Source organism: Gymnoscopelus braueri (genome assembly GCF_963280865.1).
Source record: "Gymnoscopelus braueri genome assembly, chromosome: 20".
Lineage (NCBI taxonomy): Eukaryota > Metazoa > Chordata > Actinopteri > Myctophiformes > Myctophidae > Gymnoscopelus > Gymnoscopelus braueri.
The window spans coordinates 2,310,710-2,332,150 of NC_137622.1; the positions used below are offsets into that span (position 1 = coordinate 2,310,710).

The 21,441-nt window shown below is 42.1% G+C and overlaps 2 protein-coding genes across 2 annotated transcripts in view; one reads left to right on the forward strand and one right to left on the reverse strand.

The window, feature by feature from the left end:
* Nucleotides 1-21,441, forward strand: part of unc5a (unc-5 netrin receptor A) — a gene marked incomplete at its 5' end in the record, with an annotated part of 292,060 nt that overhangs the window by 86,484 nt on the left and 184,135 nt on the right. The gene's annotated exons all lie outside the window — the stretch shown is intronic.
* Nucleotides 2,218-2,610, reverse strand: LOC308076051 (large ribosomal subunit protein eL22-like; the record flags this gene model as incomplete). Its single annotated transcript, XM_080416155.1, has 1 exon — nucleotides 2,218-2,610. Exon 1 carries the CDS (start codon nucleotides 2,605-2,607, stop codon nucleotides 2,218-2,220), a length of 390 nt encoding a protein of 129 aa, XP_080272281.1. The 5' UTR covers nucleotides 2,608-2,610.

A 21,441-nucleotide genomic window follows, 5' to 3' on the forward strand; every position in this document is an offset into this window, starting at 1 on the left:
AAGGACCCCTTAATTGATATACATTTGGCCGCGGACCCCCATCTGAAAATATTCTGTGCCAGGGACCCCCAGAAGCAAAGATTTCAGTTAAAATGTTCGCTTACATTTTTTTTATATATATTCAAAGATTTGCACACATATTCAAGATTTTTTTTTAAATAGCAGATCTACAAGCTCATAGCGTGGCACTCGGTGCCGCGCTATGAGCTTGTAGATCTGCTATTTCTTAATAGCCAAAGCTAAATGGTTCAAATGATTAATGATTTAGTAATCAATGATGAATGATTGTGACGCTATGTTAACAATTTTTTTGTTACAGACCTGTAACTCCTCAAGGACCCCTGGGGGGTCTCCAGACCCCACCTTGAGAACCACTGATTGAACTTATCACGTATTAGTTCAATCAGTACTTCAGCCTTTTTCCCAACTTGTCTTCATATAATTGGTCCTCACTAATGCTCATTAGAAGATGGCACCATTTCACTGTCTCAGAAGTCTGTGGACGGAAGAGAAAAAAATGTAGTTTCTATTAGTTTGGAATCAATCTGGGAACCCATAGTCAAATAAAAAAAGGAAATAACAGCGCCCTCTGCTGTTTTTTCCCCTTGAATTTGACTCTGGGGGGGACCTCCCAATAGAATGTGCATAACAGGATGTTGGCCGTGTGCTCCGCCCTCAGCCCTCCACTTCCGGTCCACTACGTGTCTTTGTTTACATTCCTAACTATACACGTAACAGGAGCTCCCGACATATTCAGCTGCAGAGCTCTGAATCTGTCTTGAGAGATTAGTTTTGGAATGGGTACGTCATGGGCTAGGCAGGTTTCTGAACATTAGTGAGGACCAATTATAAGATGCTTTTAAATTGGGTGAAGTGCTCCTTTAACCATCTGAACCCTAGCATGCCTATTATGGGGGCAACATTCGCTGTGACACGTTGAGAGCTTGTAGATCTGCTACTTTTGGTAAAGATATTTGGTGTAGATGGGGGGAGAGTACAGAGCCAATTGGGTTAAGTGGGTTAACCACATGAACCCGGGCGTCCGTATTCTGGGCATGTCATACTTGTTGGAACATTGGGCGACAAAGGTGCCAGGCGACTATTAGATGGAAAAATAGAGGGGACCAAGAATAGACCCCTGCGGAATCCCGGTCAACAAAGTATTGGTTTTAACTTAAGTGGTTCATCTCAAATTGTAGGGTGTGTAGCCATGTCCAGTGTGAGGTGATTAGTGCTGAATAAACAGTAGTAGACCATTCCCCGTTTTACTTTATCTGCAAATTGACTGTTCTTCTCCCCTGCTGACATAAAAGAAAAAGAAAAATTGGCAGTGTTGTGCCCACAATCATTGAATTACGGCGTTCCTCCCAAAACCCAAGCAGCCATGTCTGCATCTGCAGGCAAGAGCAGGCATACTAAACAGGCTCCCCACCAGAGAGGTCTTTCTAAGGACAAGCACAGACGTGCCTTACCAGTTGTAAGTGGTTTTGTAGCAGAGCCGAAGCGTTTTCAGCCCCTGCTTCCTTCGCTCGCCGTTTGAAGTCTTGGAATTGTCCATTTGGACGAATGTTTAACCAGCTGATTCCTGAGAGCAGCAGGACCCCTGTCAAAGGAAAGGGCTCCCCCGTCTTTTCAGTCGACGGGGGCCGGCGAGTGGGCCGGCGACCCTGCCTTGCATTTCAAAGTAACTCGTCTAGTGGTGTTGAACACCTCTGGGTACGCCCGGGGACCAGCTGACGCCCTCACTCTGAACCTGTGGTGTGAGAGGCTCCGGTCCAATTTCCATACTAGAACTCCGGCCAGAATGCAGTAGTACGCTCGTTTGCAAAACAAGTCACTTTGGTCTCGTCTGTTTGAATTCTGTAAGCCGGCACGTAGGGCTGTCGCCATCGGGACGATTAATTGCCGTACAAATAATTGCGATGAATGATTTGACTGTGTTTTGGCGTTGAACGAATAATGTGCTATGGCCAAAACAGGCAATATACTTAATTTTTTTATTTTCAAAAACAGCACATCACAACACATCGCGATGCCTTGTGAGCTTGTAGATTGGCTATTTTTGCTTGAGAGCGTAAAATGAAACCAAATGGACCCGTAAGGGTAAAATGAAACCAAATGGACCCGTAAGGGTCCATTTGGTTTCATTTTATGCTCCCAAGCAACAACAAAAAAAGTTTTTTTTTTCTTTACATTTTGTATTAAAAGTATAGTAGTTTAATCTTCATCCTCCTCTTCCTCATCCTGGTTGATCTGGAAGTAGCGAAGCTCATAGCTCTCCTTAGTGTTGGCGACCACCCGCAGCCAATCCCTCAGGTTATTCTCATACAGGTACCTCTTGGTGAGATATTTCAAGTATCTCTTGGAGAAGGTAGCCCCAGAGTTCACGGCAATTTTGCTCTTGCTCCTCTCAATGGAGACCACGCCACCGCCCAGGTTTCCAGCTTTGCCGTTCACCTTAATGCGCTCCTGGAGAAACTTCTCAAAGTTGGCCGCGTCCATGATGCCATCCTCAACAGGGTGGGTGCAGTCCAATGTGAACTTAAGGATCTGCTTTTTCTTCTTCCCAGCCTGCTTCTTCAGCACTGGCTTTTTAATCTGAGCCATGACTGACAAATGTGGCAGAAAAGGTGGAGGAAAAGGCTGCGCAGGAAGATTTTGTGGGGTAAAAATAGGGAAACCAGGATGAATCAGTTTAAAAGAGTGTGGACAACAACGTGGAAATAATGACGGAAATAAGACTACTATGATCTTATATAAACATTGGCTTAAGGGAGGACAGGAACAGCCAGCGGACCACGTCTTCACACTCATGTCACTATGACACAGCCATATCCATATAAGGAGTTCCCAATACAGCTATGACCAAATATGGAATGTATTGTCTAACCTCAATGTGTTTTCATGGCATCAGGCGCAAGCAAATCGGTCATCTCCATATATGGGCATAAAAGGGACAAGGACTGACAGATACAGATATGGGCATATTGCTTGGATCTGCGGTGCGACGTAGGTGTGATGCGGCCAGGGTTGCCAGATCTGCTTATTATAATTTCCCCGCAATATTTTATTTGAAAATAGCTGATGTATATGTTAAAGTGCTCATGTGGCCCATAGTCGCTTCTTTTGGGCTGGTTTTCCTAGACCTGGTTGCTTGTTTCTCTCACAGAATCTGGCAACACTGGATGCGGCCCGAACCTCTACTTTCTGTTAATGTCATCCAGCTGTTTTTACGCAGATGAGTGGAAACGATTATAACAATTATGTAAAAAATTATTACGATTAGCTCTTGCAATCAGGCGATTATATCATAAATGTAACAGGCACCTCTGGGGTTGGCCAAGGGACTAACAGACTGTTTCATACTGAACCTATTAGTCCAGGGATTCTGAAACGTATTCATGTCAAGGACCCCCAAATTGATATGTATTTGGCCACGGACCCCCATCTCAAAACGTTTTGTGTCAGTGACCCTCCAGAAGAGAAGTTGAAACTATTGAACTTTTTCAAGATTTTTCTAAAAATGTTTTTAAAAAATGGCAGATGTACAAGCTCGCTGTGAGCTTGTACATCTGCTATTTTTGAGTATAGCCAACGTATACAATATGGATAAAGGGGTTAAAATGATTGATGGGGGACCCCCTGGAACCCCCTCAAGGACCCCTGGGGGGTCTCCGGACCCCACTTTGAGAACCAATGCTATAGTCATGATGAGGCTCCGGTCCAATTTCCACACTACAACTCTAGCCCAGAACGGTACGCTCATTTGCATGCAGTCACTTGGGCTGTCTGTTTTAATTTTGTTCGAACAAGCTTGATACGCTCACTAAATTCTTAAAAAGCTTTGTTATTAATTTAAATAATAAGCTCTCTGCTATATCAAAACACTTCTCGCTGTTCCTCTCCCAATTAGTCGGACTGGGAGGCAATGCTGGAACATTGTTCTTTTTTTCTTTTGTCTTCTGTTCCCCTTTTTCCCCACAAAACAGCTGAATTTGGACCCATAATCTTGAATTGTGTGGGTGTATATTTTTCGCGAGCCAAGTGCCTCTTTTAACATTATTTATTGCCAGCCGCCTAATGTTTTGCTATTGTTGGTGTGTGTGCATTATTGGGTCAGACGTGGAAGCCATTTGTGTGTAAGCAATGTTCAGTAAGGCTCTTGTTTATGGCGTTAAGGAGGAAAGCAGTGAGGGAACCAACCGGGCCACATTGCCTCCACTAGGGCGCTCTGTCTCAAAGGAAAAAAAATATGTTTTCCTTTGTTATTGCCTCTGGGGGCACCACCTCCTTTTGTGTGTAGAAACAGGGACTCGGTTTGGCTCCTCCCCTTTCTTAGTCCACTTCCTCCCGGGTGCCTCTGTGTTTATTCCTACTAACAACAACACTACATGTTTAGGGCAGTGGTGCTGATCTTGAGCTCTCTCTCTATCTCTCTATCTCTCTATCTCTCACACACTCTCTCTCACACACACACACACACACACACACACACACACACACACACACACACACACACACACACACACACACACACACACACACACACACACACACACACACACACACACACACACACACACACACACACACACACACACACACACACACACAATTCTCTAAACCCCACAAAAAAGGGAAAAGTACATTTAGTCAAATACTCTACTGAAGTAACATTTTTAGGTTGTTACTGAGTATTTTTCCATACTTTATAGTTCTACTCCGCTACATCTCAGAGGCAAATATTGTACTTTTTACTCCACTACAATTATTTGGACAGCTTTAGTTACTTAAGATTATTATTATTAAAACCAGTTTTATACTTTGGCTTTTCGAAAGTACTAGACCATTCCCTGTTCCTTTATCTGCATAAGAAAATCCCCTGCTGACATCAAAATAAAAAAATGGCAGTGTTGTGCCCACAATCATTAAATAACGTATTATTTTGTCGCTGTCGGGCAGAAATCTCTCCATATTTTAACTGTTTTTGTTTATTTGTTGTAAATTAATACCCTACTTGATCATACTACAGCGTCACACAAAGGCAACTGTAGCAGATCCACAAGCTCGAAACGCGATATTTTTTGTTGTTGATATTTTTGATATATTTGAATCCTGACAAGAGAAGTAACAGATTTGGCCATAGGAGGTTTCCACCCAACAGCAATGATGTATTAGATCAGCCTTTTCCGGGGGGGGGGGGGGGGAGTGTCTACTTTTACTTTGGCACTGTAAGCATATTTTGACGCAGATTCTTTTGTACTTGAATCCAAGTAAATGTGTGAATACAGGGGTATTTTTATGTTGTACTTCTTCCACCAGGCTCGTCTCTCTCCCGTCAGCAGACGCAGGAGTGGCGTGTCAGGCTTTCTTCTCACAGAACGCAGGCAAATGTCCTTTCAGTCGACTACGAGGGGGGAAAATCTGTCAAATTTATAACAGTCCCCATTAGACGTAGAGCTGATTAATAACCCAAGGAAAAGGTCATCGGCCAGCAAAACCTTTCATTCACAGATTCTAGACATAAATAGACCCCGAAAATAATACTCCTAGAGCCCTCTGTGGCGCAGATATGCTGCACTCTTTTTCATGTGAAGGACCCCCAAAATATGTATTAAGCCGCAGACCACCATCTCATATTTTGTGACAGTGACCCCCAGAAGCAAAGTTTTGAGTTAAACATGTTCAGTTTAAAAAATATATATATATTAAAAGATCTGTACAAATTTGCAAGATTTTTCAGCTCACAGCATTCGATACTGTGTTTTTCTCATCAGTTAATGCCCTATTTTGTACTTCATCGCATGAGAGCATCACACAAAATGTGTGAAAATAGCCGACCTACAAACTCTCAACACTTGAGCTTGTAGATCTTCTGTCTGAAAATCGAAACCTATAATGACATTTCCAAAATACAGACGCCAGGTTTAAAGTGATTAAGTGTCTTTTTATTATAAATATTGAACCAATGAAAAGTATTAACTGGAGTTTGTGACTAAATAATAAACTACATTAAATCCATTGGAACACAGTTTCCTTTTTTATCCATTTCCTGAAAAAAAAAATCTGTTTTGGACATACACGGTTTTCATCCGACAAGCAGCGATATCCACCAGTTACTTAACATCCAATCCAACCACTCTGCTGCAGCCAGCTTCTTTCCCATCGGGCTCGTTGCGTTGGCTTAGAAAGATCCACCTAATGGGCATCTTAGGGGGCACGGGATGGCACAGATGAACCATCACCACAGACATGAAACAAAACATATTGTCTCATTTACATCACTGTAGCAAAATAAATAAATACAACGCTGGGATAACGTCGCCGTGGAAACCTTGTATGTCCAGGAAAAAAAAGAACCTGATCCAATTTAGTTGTTATTTAGTCTCAAGCTCTTGTTAATGAATAAAAAAGAATCCCCAAAATAGCAAAAATAGCAGATCTACAAGATCACAACACGTTGCATCACGACACGTTGTGAGCTCGTAGATCGGCTATTTTCGCTACTTTGGCAGTTATGCGACAAAGTAGGGCTTAAATTTACGAACTGAAGCGTAAATACGGAGATACGAGGTTTCTTCCCCAACAGTATGTTAAACTTGTTTCCCAAGCAGGTAGGCAGGCAGACAGACAGACAGACAGACAGACAGACAGAGGAGGGGAGATGGAGGGAGAGAACAGGACAGATCGGAGAAATCGGAGAAAAAAAGACATTCCCAGCAGCGTGTGAGTGTCTTGTTACGGACAAAACAAAAATTGTTGTTCGAGGGACCCCCTCGGGGGACCCCCTGCCCCCAGAAGCAAAATTTGACTTACAAATGTTCGCATTTAAAAATATATATTCAAAGATAAATTAAAAAAAAGAAGATCTACAAGCTCATGAGCTTGTATATCTGCTATTTTTTAATAGCCAAAGAAATCTAAAAATGACACGGATGCGTTCCTGGATTGAATGGGTTAATGTCTCATGTAAGTGTGACATGGCGGCTGCCGAATCGGGCGCTGCTCCGAGCTAGGCTGTATCTCTCCGTCTTCATTCCTCATCTTTTCTGTCTTCTACTTTTGTTTCAGCAGTTATTTTGAAAGCCCCACTCCGCTATCCTTTGCTTTGCCTTGGTGCCTTCGTCCCCCTTAAGACGAAACACAGATGAGACCAGAGGAGCCCCTTTTCATATATGTATTGAAAATAATGTATATACTGTAGGAACAGGTAGAAATATTGTCACGTCTGTTAGGCAGGTGATGTGTTGCTATTCACCTTTTTTGTTTGTTTTCATCAATTAGGGATGAGTTCCTTCATTTTCTCCTCATTCACGTCCACAGTGCCTGCACATTAATCTGAATGTATTCTTCCTTAATGTGTATACTGTACGTGTGTGTACACATTAGGGCTGTGTAGTTAACTCTGAGAGGGCCTTGTTTTCTCTGAGAGTAATTGAACGGTCATTATTCACAAGGTACATGAGTTAGTGACGAGTCATTAAGGAAAGCCACAGTGACGAGGAAACAGAAAGATTAACCCTGTGTGCCATAAAGAGACGTGCGTGTGGGTGTGTGTGTGTGTGTGTGCGCGACCCTCCGCGGTACCAGCTGGCATCGGCGCGCTGCTATCGTTTCCGGAATGGAGATTACGAGGGCGGCCGCCGTTGTCTGTCATTAGCCGGTGTAAATGTCAAAAGCGCACTGCCATCATCACATTCTCTCCACAGCTTTGTTTTAGTCACGCACGGGGTGCCTTTTTCATTATGTATCAAAAGGTACTCGCTTTGCTGCTCTTTCGCCCGCCTTTGAAAAAGCCCAAAGCCTTCCACTTTGATGTGCTGATTTAAAAGGAGGGGGGTAGCCTTCCCTGAAAGAGAGGAGCTGTCGTTTCTTTTTTCTCGTCTTTCTTTTATTTTTTTAAAGTAATAACATTTGGTCGTCCTGAATTGATTTGTATTCATGCATGGGTAAGTCGCAGGGAGAGGAGTCTCCGTCTTTGCTTTGGGATGTCAGGGGGAATAGGGTTGGGGTGAGAGGGGGGGATATATAAAGAAATAATTCTATTATGTGTGGAGTGAATAATCAGAGCTCTGTACAGGTTTGAAATGAGTTTTCCTGCACCGCTGGGTGGGTGCCTCCGCCATCACCTGATACCTTAAACACACGCTGGCTTTCGATAGCTGCACCGTCGGGCAGAAAGCTCGTATCTCCATATTTCAACGTTTCATGTTTTAAAAAAATATATTTTTATTAAAAAAGTTTGTAGATCAGTTATTTTTGCTATTTTAGAGGAAAAAAATAAGTGAAATATCAAGTCTATTCTGTGGGTACAGTAGATATTGAACCAATGAAAAGTATTAATAAGACATAGGTTGATAACTACATTGGATCTATTCAAACACAGGTTATTTTTTATTGTATTTATTTTCTGATAAAGTAACACTTTTTCGTCTCTGTCGGGTGGAAATTTCCAAATGTTTCCAATGTCCAAAACCGTTACTTTTCCGGATTCAAATTCAAATACATCAAAAGTAGCAGATCGACAAACTCAAAACGTGTCGCTTGGCGCCGCGTTTCGAGCTTGTAGATCTGCTACTTTTGATGTTTTTGTGTGATGCTTGTAGTAGGATCGAGTAGTAGGGCGTTAATTTACGGAAAAAGTTAGAATATGGAGATAAGAGGCCTCTGCCCGACAGGCGACAGTAACGACATACAAGGTTTACACCTGCCAGCAACAGCGACATGCGTTGGTTTGCTCTGGAGGGTGAAGAGAAAAAGAAATCATCCCAGATAAGCAGCCCAGTCAGGTTCAGTCTTATCTACATAATCCCCAGTTACACTTCTCTCTCAGGTTTGTATGCCTCTGAATCTTGAACGTGTGGCCGTGGTGAACATGTGACATTTGTGTTATAAAACGATGCTGTTGGGTGGAAACCTTGTATGTCCAAAACCGTTAAGTAAAACCCTTAACCCATTAAGACCTGAAGCCGATTCTACACATGTCTTCTAAATCCCAACAGTGTTACTTTACACCCCTACTGCAGCCTTAAAGACTCCACAAACCAAGAAATATCCACACAGATTTAGCTAAATCATAACGTAACGCTTCAAACTGAATGCGGACTCCTCTCTCTGTAAGAAGTGTACTTTCCCTGTGAAGAGAACGACAAATGCCTTTCGTTTCTGTCGTCAGGCAGAAACCTTGTATCTCCATATTTCAACTTTTTATGTTTTTCTTTTTAAGTTTTCTCAAAACTTGTACTTTGACTTAAAGGGATTTTTTTGTAACCATTTCCCTCTATACCAGCAGTTATTGTATTATATATATTATATATATATTATTATATAGTGTGGTTTTCACTGTTTGTTTTGGTAGACAGGGTTGTTTTTGGGTTACCAAAAAAAACATTGAAAACACCAAAACTGAGAGGGCAACATTTTGTAAGTACGATTTTGAATGCAGGACTTGTAACAGTAAGTATTTTTACACTGTGGTATTAATACTTTTACTCAAATCGGAGTACTTCTTCCACCACTGCTTAAAGCTACAGCACGCCCCTTGCAGGAAATGCAGTTCAGCAGGTCAATAAGAACGAAATGAGATCATTGTGGAGCAAACAAACAAAAGCATTGCCTTGGCCAAAGTTCATCTCAGCAGTTATTGTTCTAACTGGCCCAAAACACTGCGGAGACACCAAGGCTAACATCCGGTGTGATTGGTCAAAAATTCAAGGTTGGCGTGATTTATTATCCCCGCCAGACCGTATCGGCCGAGGGATTATGTTTTTGCTTGCGTTAGTCTCTGGCTGTCTGTTAGTGAGTATGTTTGGAAGTCTGTCTGTGAACAGCTAATCTAGAGCGTGCACCGCTGGACCGATCAGCGTGAAAATGTGCATGCACAGTCCCAGTAGGCCAAGGAATAGCGGCCATAGGGGGCAGGAGCCTATCTCCTGTTTCTGTAGCATGAGGCGGATTGATGTACAAGTACACCCCCTGGCCATGATGTACATGCACCCTGCATATGACGCTAGACCCATTTTTATAGTCTTTGGTATGACCCAGCTGGGGAATTGAACCCCGACCTCCCAATCTCAGGGCGAACACTCTAACCAGAGGACAATGAGCTGTTTGGTGGTGCTATAACAGGCTGCGTCATGTGGGAATTCTTCCTCAACAAATATCCATATCGTCTCTGTTGGGTGGAAACCTCATATGTCCAAAACCTTTCTTTCTTTTTTTTTTTTTACGTAATTTAAAAAAGAATACATTACATTACATTTCTTGACCCCACCCGTGGGTTACCCGCTGGACACTAGCTTCACTAGTGTAGATAGGCTATTTTTGCTATTTGTCGTAGGTTGAAGTACATCCTGTAGGGCTTAAGTGGTTAAAAGGCTCTATATTGGCAAGACATTGGACTGCTTTCTTTACTTTCTTAACAAGGTGATACCAATGATACTAATTAAGGCTCTGTTGAGTGTAGCAGAGTCTTTCCAGTGAGCATGCACGGATAGCAGCACCCCCACTCTCTGTTTGACCAGAATGGATACAGTCTTAATCAGTATCATTGGTAACACCTGTGGAGGAAGTAAGGAAGCAGCCCAATGTCTTGCCAATGTGGCTGCTGTGCATAGAGCCTGTTTGCTAGTGAAAGTCATCATCATCGCCTAATGGGTTTTCTGCCTAAATGTATACTGGAAGGAGTGCAAGAGACAAGAGGATGAAGAGAGGGAGAGGGAGGTGGGTTGGAGTTGGTTGACAAGTGTCGCACTGGGTCCCACATTTGCAGTGTTTGGTGTCAAAAGGCGGTTGGAAGAGGCTGAATAACATTAAGGAGATTCTGCTGACATCAGCGCTTCTGCTCTCTCCCCTGGCTGGTTTGTCATTCTGTGAAACTTGTTTCTCTTTTTTTCTACTGGAACGATGGTGTGCTTGATGTGTGATGGGATGTATGCTGTAGTAGCAGCGCTGTGCTTAGCATACAAATGGGTCGTGGACCCATTTGTATGGGTCCTGAGTCAATATCCTTTCTTAAGCCATTAAGACCTGGAACGCATCTGTGTCACTTTTTGATTTGAGCTAAAAAAAACATTATTTTACACTTTCGCTATTCAAAAATAGCAGATATACAAGCTCATAGCGCGGCACTCGGTGCCGCGCTACGAGCTTGTAGATCTGCTATTTTTGAAAAATTATGAAAATGTGTGCAAATCTTTGAATATAAATTGTTTTAAAGTGAAAATGTTTTACTAAAATCTTTGCTTCTGGGGGGTCCCTGGAACAACATATTTTGAGATGGGGGTCGGCGGCGAAATAAATATAATTTTGGGGGTCCTTGACATGAAAATGTTAGAGCACCACTGATATAGAAACATACGTTTTACAGAAAACTGTTGGGATTTAGAAGACATTTGTAGAATCGGCTTCAGGTCTTAATGGGTTAATGGAAAAAAGGATAGATAAAAAATCTGAACCAAAAAAATGGTCAATAGAATTTCAGAAATAATATTTAAAAAATCCATAAATTATCAATTGTTTTTAAGAAACGCATCACATGGAGACACGCTGTGAGCTGTAGATCGGCTATTTTCACTGCTTTGAAACAGGCCTTATGTGGTTCATTCATAACACATTTCTGTACGTTTGGGTCCCGGGGGGATCGAGACACCAAATTTCTCTCGTGTGTCTCGAGCTACAAGGTTTGGGAACGGCTGCTGTAGCGCATCACATCCATCAAGGCTGACCAGAATAAAACGACAAACCATTTAGTTTTCATGTGTACATACAATGCTCTGACTAGGGTCGCAACTAGCCTACCTGAAATTCAAATAAGGGACACTCGGCCCCGGTCCCTTATTTCAAAGAGAAATGGGACGCCCAGAAAAGATGAAATCTCACTGTATATTTATGTACAGTTTTTGTACGTATATTACATTAACCACTTGAACTCCAGCATCCATATTATTATAGTCGATCCACAAGCTCACACCTCACCGCATTGCGACGCGTTTGGCAAAGAGATTTAGTGTAGACAGGAAAAAGCAGTACAGAGTACAGACACAACTCTGTTCCATTTTACTAAGTCTAGAGGCTTCATATGAGCTGTTTGAACTTGTAAGATGTGTGTCGGGTGTGCCCTTATCAGTTCAATAAGAGGTACGTCATTTAGTTTCCAAATAAGGGACGATTCCTTATTTCAAGCCAGGGATGGTTGGAAACCCTAGCTCCGACTACCTTTACAAATTAAATATTGATTGAATATGCATCAAAGCTTTGAGATGCAATTTGCGCAGTAATGTTCTGTATTACGGTAAAACGGTATAGACTGGAGTGATATCGACGCCCCCGTTATCTGTGATTTAGTGATTTCTCTCATAAGTTGCATAAGGCAATTTTCCACTCTGAGCTTGAGTTTAGTTTTGTTCCATTGTTGCACAAAGATTCACTGTTTGAAAAGCTTTCATTTTAGCTTTGGGCAAATCCGCTAATTAGATAAAGGATTAACATGCTAATCTAAATTGTCTCTTGTCTTTTTACTTCCTCCTTCCCGCCATTTCCCCCCTAACATCCATCTCAAAGATTTAAGACTGACATCTCTCTCTCTCTGTCTCTCTCTCTCTCTCCCCCCCCCCCCCCCCGCCCATGCTCTGGGTTCTGTAATCAACTCGTTTTGCTTTAACCCATTTAAGCCGGGATGCATCTATGTAACCACTTAAACTATTATTTTATACTGTGGCTATTCAAAAAGTGCCGCGCTATGAGCTTGTAGATCTGCTATTTTTGAAAAATCGTGAAAAACTGTTAAGATTTAGAAGACAATGACATTTGTAGACTCCCCCAGAAGCAAAGATATGAGTTATAAAATGTTCGCTTTAAAAAATATATGTATTCAAAGATTTGCACAAATTTTCATGATTTTTCAAAAATAGCAGATCTACAGAGTGCCGCGCTACGAGCTTGTAGATCTGCTATTTTTGAATAGCCAAATATGTCTAAAAATGACACCGATTCTTTCCCGGTCTAAATGGGTTAACCTGCTATCGGGCTAAGCGTATGCGGGGGATGACAAATCCATGAGTGTGTGCGTGCCTTGGATGGAAAAGACGTCGGCGGTACCGTCGACCCCGTGCTGACGGGGGTAGCTCAGGATGTGTGCGTGCGCTGCCTTTGATGGTACTGTGTGGTTATTAAATTCAGAAAGTGCATTTGTGTGGCTCTGTAGGATAACTATCTCGCTGTGATCTCGCTAAACAGGGAACACTTTGAAGAAGCCGCTCGCCGTTTACGTCCAGAGTTTTGCTACAGCGATGAACGTCTATTGAAGAATGAGAAAATAAGTCAACAGAGGCTAATAAGACTGTGGCTTCCCTGTGCAGCCGAAAAGGCTTTCAGACAGCGGAATTAATTGTAATTTGTCTGGCTAATAGTATGGATTCCCCCCTACATATGAGAGCCTACATCTTTAAATCTCAATGGGAAAACATTTCTTCAGTCTTACTGAAGGAAAGTTGCTTTCCTTCTTACTTTTATATTTGGTGACGGTGATATATATCTTTAACAATGCCTACACATCACCAATTGATGTGCTAACGTGCTAGCACTTTGTCTGCTAACGTTGCTGAGCTGTGATTGGTCTACCAGCATCAGCTGAGCTGTGAGGTTTGCCGTATGCACGTGGCAGCATGAGCTACGATCTGATTGGTCTACTTTTGTGGGGACAGAGAAACAGCGGTGCATAACTTGAGAATAGACAAAACCCCTGTTTTAGATAGCTGGCTCCTTCGGTGCCATGCTGTTAAAATCAGCATGTGCGCGAACTTTTCAAACCAAGCTAGAATATTGTGATAATTGATTTTGACAATGCTGTGTTGGACTTTTTCAGTAGGCCTGATCCAAATAATGAATAGACATAAATATGCATCTTAGGCCAACATCTACCAATGATGTCCCTTGATTTCAGAATTTCTGTGTTTTGTGAATCATTGTGTATTTTCCAGTTGCTCTTCATCTCCGGAGGAGATGCTAGTGCAGTGGTTCTCAAACTCAAGTCAAGGACCCCCCAAAAAAAAATGTGGCCGCAGACCTCCATCTGAAAAGGTTTTGTGCCAAAGACCCCCCAGAAGAGAACATTTATTTAACTTTTTTTTTAATTATTATTATTCAAAATGTTCCTATACTTTCAAGATTTGCAAAAAAAAAATAATAATCTGAAATTGCAGATGTACAAGCTTGCAGCGCGGCACAAAGTGACACGCTTTGAGCTTGTAGATCTGCTACTTTTTGAATAGCCAACGTAAATATGGATAAAGTGGTTAAAAAGATTGTGATGCTGTATTGACTCATTTTGTCGGACCCCACTTTGAGAACCACTGTACCTAGTGCACTGGCTTGCAATGTGGGGTCCGCGGACCACCAGGGGACCACCAGTTACAGATCCTTATGGGTCTGTAACACTGAGGATTTTACAGTGTAGCTTGGTGATCCCAGAGATCATCAGAGGTATCAAATGGGGGTCCCGTGACCTAACGCATATCAAACTGGGGTTCCTTGAAATCCAAAAGGTTGACAATGCACTGTACCGACGCCCATATGAGATCATGGTCAAAGGTGGGTGGATGGGTTTCCGCACTAAACAGCTAAATGTTCACATGGTTAATTTAGCATGCCCACAGTAGTGTCACATTGCAGAGCAGCGCATGCATGTAACTGCGGTAAAAACATCCGACGTCGGTGGAAAATTCAGTGAGTTATGGCGTGCTGAGTGCACAGTTTAACCCTTTAAGACCGGGAACGCATTTGTGTCATCCGCTATGAGCTTGTAGATCTGCATTTTTTGGGTAATCGTGGACATTTTTTCAAATCTTGATTTATATCTGTTTTAAAGCTAATTTGTTTACTCCGATCTGTGCTTCTGGGGGTCCCTGAAACAACATATTTTGAGATGGGGGTCCACGGCCAAATACATATCATTTTGGGTGGTCCTTGACATAGAAAAGTTGGAGCACCACATACGTTTTTCAGAAAACTGTTAGGATTTAGAAGACATTTGTGGAATCCCCAGAAGCAAATATTTGAGTTACAAATGTTTGCTTAAAAAAAAAATATATATATATATATATATATATGTTAATATATATATATATATATATATATATATATATATATATATATATATATATATATATATATATATATATATATATATATATTCAAAAATTTGCACGATTAAAAAAATAAATGCAGATCTACAAGCACGAGGCTATTTTTTTCTATCTAAAAAATGACACTTTCTTTCCCGGTCTAAATGGCTTAACCAGCGACTCGCGCACACACACACACACACACACACACACACACACACACACACACACACACACACACACACACACACACACACACACACACACACACACACACACACACACACACACACACACACAGCGCTATAGCGATGAAACCACTGACATTATTGTAATGAAGGAAGGGGACGTGAGGCTCCGCTGATCAGCCGCCATAAAAGCATATGGTCCATGGAGACATCTACATCTGCACAAAGATGGATAGAGACAAACTATCATCTATGCTACTCATGTAATGAGGATTAATTTCACGTCTTCGGAGTGCTGCGTCTGTTGAGTTCTATTAATAATGCTCCTATGAACAGGAACACTGATTCTCTCTCCGTTACCACAGGTCAAGTCAAATGGCCGTTTTAAATTCTAAAAGATTCCTCCAGTTTAACGTGTTGTTCTCAATTCTCCGACTCCCCCGCCGTCTCGGCTGTCGGGCCTTTTATTTTACACTCAAATGCACAAACATGCATGGACGCTCTCATAGTCTCATATGCATGGGTAAACATGCCTCCTATAGTGCTCATGTGCACACACGTGCCATGATACACTCGGGCATGCATGTGCGCGAGGCACGAGTGCCCGCTCGGGTATGTAACGTGTGGGTGTGCATGCACGCGCTTGCTCATGCACGCACACGCATGCACACGCCACACCGGTTATATCAACACTGTCATACTGTAAGTCAGGGGTCTTCAACCGGGGGTCCGGGATCCCTAGGCGGTCCTCAGAATTGCTACAGGGGGGCCGGCCAAATCTTTGCATGATGGGATTCTTTTTTTTTCTCACATTAACAACTTGAACCCTAGCAACCCTATTCTGAGGGGAACATTAGCCGAAAATAGTCAGAAAAAAAAAAGCTCACTATGCCTGCTGCGAGGCGTTTGTGTAGAGGGAAAAGTCAAGTTTTGTATTGAGGTTTAAAGTCAGACTCAGATTTTAGGTTTTAAAGGACAACTTTGTTTTTTTTACAACCAAGGTTTATGTTTAGCTTGTAATTAAAGTAAATAAAAGATGAGTGTTAAAACATTTTCATTTACTGCTTTCTATAGCTTTAGCAGCATTCGGGCAGGTGGCTAAATGTCTTCTTTTACACAATAAAAAAGGTCCCGTGGTCTTTGATGGCCAGATGTGAGTTATTGGGGGCTAGAAGAGCTACTGTAAATAATAATAAAGAAATCAACGCGTTATTGTGTAAAAGAATACATATTTAGCAGCCTGCCCGAATGCCCCCCCACTGTAAAAAAAGATCGCAAAAATTGCTAAAACTATAGAAAGTGGTTAAGTAAATAAAACATTTTTAACACTCATCTTTTATTTACTTTAATTACAAGCTAAAATATAAACCTTGGTTGTAAAAAAACTAAGTTGTCCTTTAAGTCTGAAAATACCCATTAACATGAATCCAACATACACTGACGATAGTGCTGTCAAACAAGACTATGAAACTGGAAATCTATTAAAATCTATGAAAAAGTTTAATCTGCAACACAGTTTTATACAATATGTAGTGGGGGGTCCCTGCTTCTTTCTCTCAGCTAAGGGGTCCTTGAAGACCCTGCTGTAAGTTATGGCAGTGGTGGAAGAAGTACTTTGTATTTGTTTTACTTGAGTAAAAGTAGCAATACCAGAATATAAATATAAATACTCTGTTACAAGTAAAGGTTCTGCATTCAAAATTGTACTTGGGTAAAAGTATTGGCATAAAAATATACATACCAAAAGTAAAAGTACTCATAATGCAGAATGTCCCATTTCATGAGTTTAAGTTTCTTTAATTTTTTTTGTGTCCAAATCTTTCGAAAATAGAAGCTCACAACGAGTCGCATCATGACGCGTTGTGAGCTTGTACATCTGCTATGTTCAAATAGATCAAGTATAAAATAGGGCTTAAATAACTAGTTGAGTAGAAAGTACTATACTTGCCTCTGAGATTTAGTGGTTGACAAATGGAAAGGTACGTTGAAATTGTAGCAGTACTCGGAGTACAGTACTTGAGTAAATCGTCTCTGTCGGGTGGAAACCTCATATGTCAAACTGTTACTTTTCAGGATTCAAATATTTTTTTTTGCAAAAGTAGCAGATCTACACGCTCAAACGCGTTGCTTTTCAAGCTTGCAGATCCGCTGCTTTCGATGCTTTTGTTTGAAGCTGTAGTATGATCAAGTAGGGCGTCAATTTACGGGGGGAAAAAACACAAAAAGTAAAAAATATGGAGGTAAGAGGTTTCTGCCCGACAGCACACGAAATGTACGTAGTCACTTTCCACCATTGCACCGTAGCGATTATCTGAGCACAGCAGCTGTGGTGTGAGTTGTGTGTAAAGTGGAGCAGAGTGAAGGCAGTGACGGTGTCGTTGCCGGTGGCATGATGCAGATGCTTGCCTCCACTCGGACCCCCTGCTGAGGCGTAGCTCCAGACACACATCACACATAAGCTAAATGTCAAAACCCCAATGAAAAGACGCTACCAAACGCTGGTTCAAAGGGACAAGGCTCCTCATTAGGGAGAGCGCCCCCACCTGCCGCTCCGCACCGCGTTCACCCAACTATGTCACAGGCGTGAAACGTTTTTTTCCCCACTCGGAGACGTGATTATATTTACAAACGGCTTTCGCACACGAATGATTGACAGCACCACTTTTTAGACCGGTGGCTCTCAAAGTGGGGTCCGGGGACCCCCAGGAGTCCTTGGAAGGGTTTCCAGGAGGTCCTCCTCAGCCAAATGAGTTAACCTCTTGAACCCCATCGTGCTTATACTGGGGGGACATTCGGCAAAAATAGCCGAACTACAAGATCGTAGATCGGCTAGTTTTGGCAAAGAGATTGGTGTAGATGGAAAAAAGTGGTCCAGGTACAGTTGTAAACTCAGGTCCATTTGACATAGCATAGGCCTACATAGCATCAAAATCAGTTTAACCACTTTAACCCTGTTTTATACTCACAAGGCATCGCGATGCGCCTGTAGATCGGCTATTTTCTAACCTAAATCGTGAAAAAACGTGCTTAGTTGTTTTTACATTGTAACAACAACATAAATCTTGGCACAACATCCCTGCCACAAAATATTTACAGACGGGGGTCCGCTGCCAATATCAATTTGGGGGTCCTTGACATAAACATGTTTGAAAACCACGGTTTTAACCCATAAAAACCGGGTAAGTGTCTCTGTCACACAATCCTTTTAACCACTTTAACCAGTATGTTATGCTTTTGATATTCATAAAAATAGCATATCTACATGTGAGCTTGTAGATCTGCCATTTTTGAAAAGAGTCTTGGAACATTTGTGCAAATCTTAGAATATACATATATTTTAAAGTGAACATTTTTAACTCAAATCTTTTTTTCGGGGGGGGGGGGTGTCCCTGGAACAAAATATTTTTGAGATGGGGGTCGGCGGCCAAATACATATAATTTTGAAGGTCCTTGAGATGAGAAAGTTTGAGAACCACTGATATTATAGCAACATAAGTGTTTTCAGAAAACTGTTAGGATTTAGAAGACATTTGTATTATCGGCCTCAGGTCTTAATGGGTTAAGACGATAATATCTAAAGTTGGAAGACCTGGCCAAGCACTCAGGAGTGAGAGTGTGGGGCGAGTTGACAGCATTGTACTCACAGCAGCAGACTGTAGACAGTGTTATTAGTGGATCCTGCATTAACATAGGCACCAGCACAGTCGTGCAGCGCTGCATCACTATACATGCTTAGCAGCCAATTCTCTATTCATGGCATCGGTGGAGGGAACCTAACTCTTGGCACTTGTGTTCGACAAGGATTTACATAACGTTCGCTGTCGGGCAAGAAACCTTGGATCTCCATATTTCTAACTTTTTTTTTTCAACTTAATGCCCTGCTTCGTTGTATTGTTTTGTTTTTTATCGTTTTAGCATAGCCTTTTGACTGTACTACTTGTACTGTTAATACTTGTTAATGAAGTATTCAATCAAGCAATCAAAAAGTTGTGAAAAGTAGCAAAAATAGCAGATCCACAAGCTCACAACGTGTCACGTCACGACGTGTTGTGAGCTTACAGCTATTTCTGAAAGGTTTTGAAAGTGAAAGTGGTTATAGTGTGCTTGTGTGTTTTATAAATATTGAACCAATGAATATTATTAACAAGAGCGTGTAACTAAATAATAACTACATTGGATCCACTGGAATAGGTTATTTTTTTTTCTTTTATCTCCCCCCCCCCCCCCCCTGAAAAGTAACTGTTTTGGACATACAAGGATTCCGCCTGACGACAAGACATTATTACCTTTCGACTAGGATTTGCATATTGAACCCCATCCCGGTAGTCCCCTCCTCTCCTTCTGTCTCACGTTTAAGCCTGATCCTTCTTTACATTCCCTGTGCGTCCCCCCCCGCTCTAAAGGTGATGCACCAGTGTGTGATGGAGTGTGCGTAGCTGCCAGTGCAATCAGCCAACCCCCCCCCTCCCCCCACCCTACAGAACGCTCATTTAACACATCTGTACTGCAGCCGAGAGGAGAGGAAGCACGCACCTTCCCTGCCAGTCTGTCCATCATCTCTGAGAGCAGCTGCTTTAATGGCTGCAGTACGTGTATGGGCATATTGCAGAGCTGCCTGAAAGGCCTGATTCTTTTAATTAATCAATCAATCAATTAATTAATTAATTAAAGAAAATATGGGGGGGGAGACCTTAAATCGTCGCTGTCGGGCAGAAACCTTGTATCTCCACATTTCAACTTTTTATGTGTTTTTTTTTTAAATAAATGAATGCCCTACTTCATCATACAAAAGTAGTGAAAATAGCCGATGTACAAGCTTGTATGTTTAGGAAAACATGTGCAATGTATTGTTGAATGTTGCGATGACGATAGGACTCGCGATAAGTACTGTATACAAATAGTTTGCTGCTAACACAGAACCCAGACATGAATAGCCTATAGTCAGGGATCAAGTCACCCAAAATTTGAAAGAAACTGACATGGCATGCTATACTTTTTAAATTTTTGTCTCTGCCAGGCCGAAGGCATGGCCGAGACTTTGTTTTGCACCCTGTCCATCCGTCTTTCCGTCCGTCCGTCCGTGTGTCTGTCTGTGAACAGCTAATCTCCGGCACCGTTGGCTTGATCGCAGCGAAACTGTGCACGCACACTCCCTGGGTGGCAGAGCAGAACCCTTGACCCAAATTGTTCACATGGGCTTGTTATAGCGCCACCAGGAGGCAGATTTTAGCAAAACAAATTTTTTGACAGTACTCCTACAGATTTTGTCCAAACATCACGCAAATCGGTACACAGTAGCTCTATAGTCATTAAACGAAACGGACTTTCAGATGTTTCATATTCCATCCTGATTGGCTTAGATTTGCTTCCTAAGTTTGCAGGAGTGGTCCCGTTTTGAACAAAATCATGAACACAGTGTGCGATTACCGTGAAATTTTGCACGCACATTCCCACTAGGCTGAGGAAGAAATGCCACTTGAAAATGTTCACATCAACCATTTGTAAAAAATGTTATCAAACATCACACAAATCTGTACACATTATCTCGATAGTCAAGTGATCAAGACAGATCCGTCACATTTTTCATATTCCATCCTGATTGGCGAATTCCGAACATTGCTGGCCCACAATAACCTACCTGATCTGCCGGAGACCTGTGCTCCTATGAATTTGGTCATTACGGTCCACTGAATGAAGGGTCTGCTCTGCCGGAAACCTTGCGAAAACGATTTGTGGCCATTTTTGTATGTAGCCTTTATTCTTTGACCGAAAATGTGAACAGGGTTTTCTTTTTTCTAAGGGTCCTCAGGGGTTTTGTAGGCTGTCAATACTGCTTCCCAGATACACAGAACACGTGTGAACAACACTAAGTTAATAAATACAGGGGGCACGGTGGTGCAGTCGGTAGCGCTGTCGCCTCACAGCTAGAAGGTCCTGGGTTCGATTCCCGCAGGGGACGCTGTGGGCGCTGGGGGCATGTTCTCTCCTCCGCGTCATCAGTGCCCATACCCTAGGTGGGGTTGGCGAAAGGGCCTTTCTGTGTGGAGTTTGCATGTTCTCCCCGTGTCTCCTAGGGTAGGTACCCTCACAAAAACATGCAGTAATCCTGGTCACTATACTGCCTCCCCCTG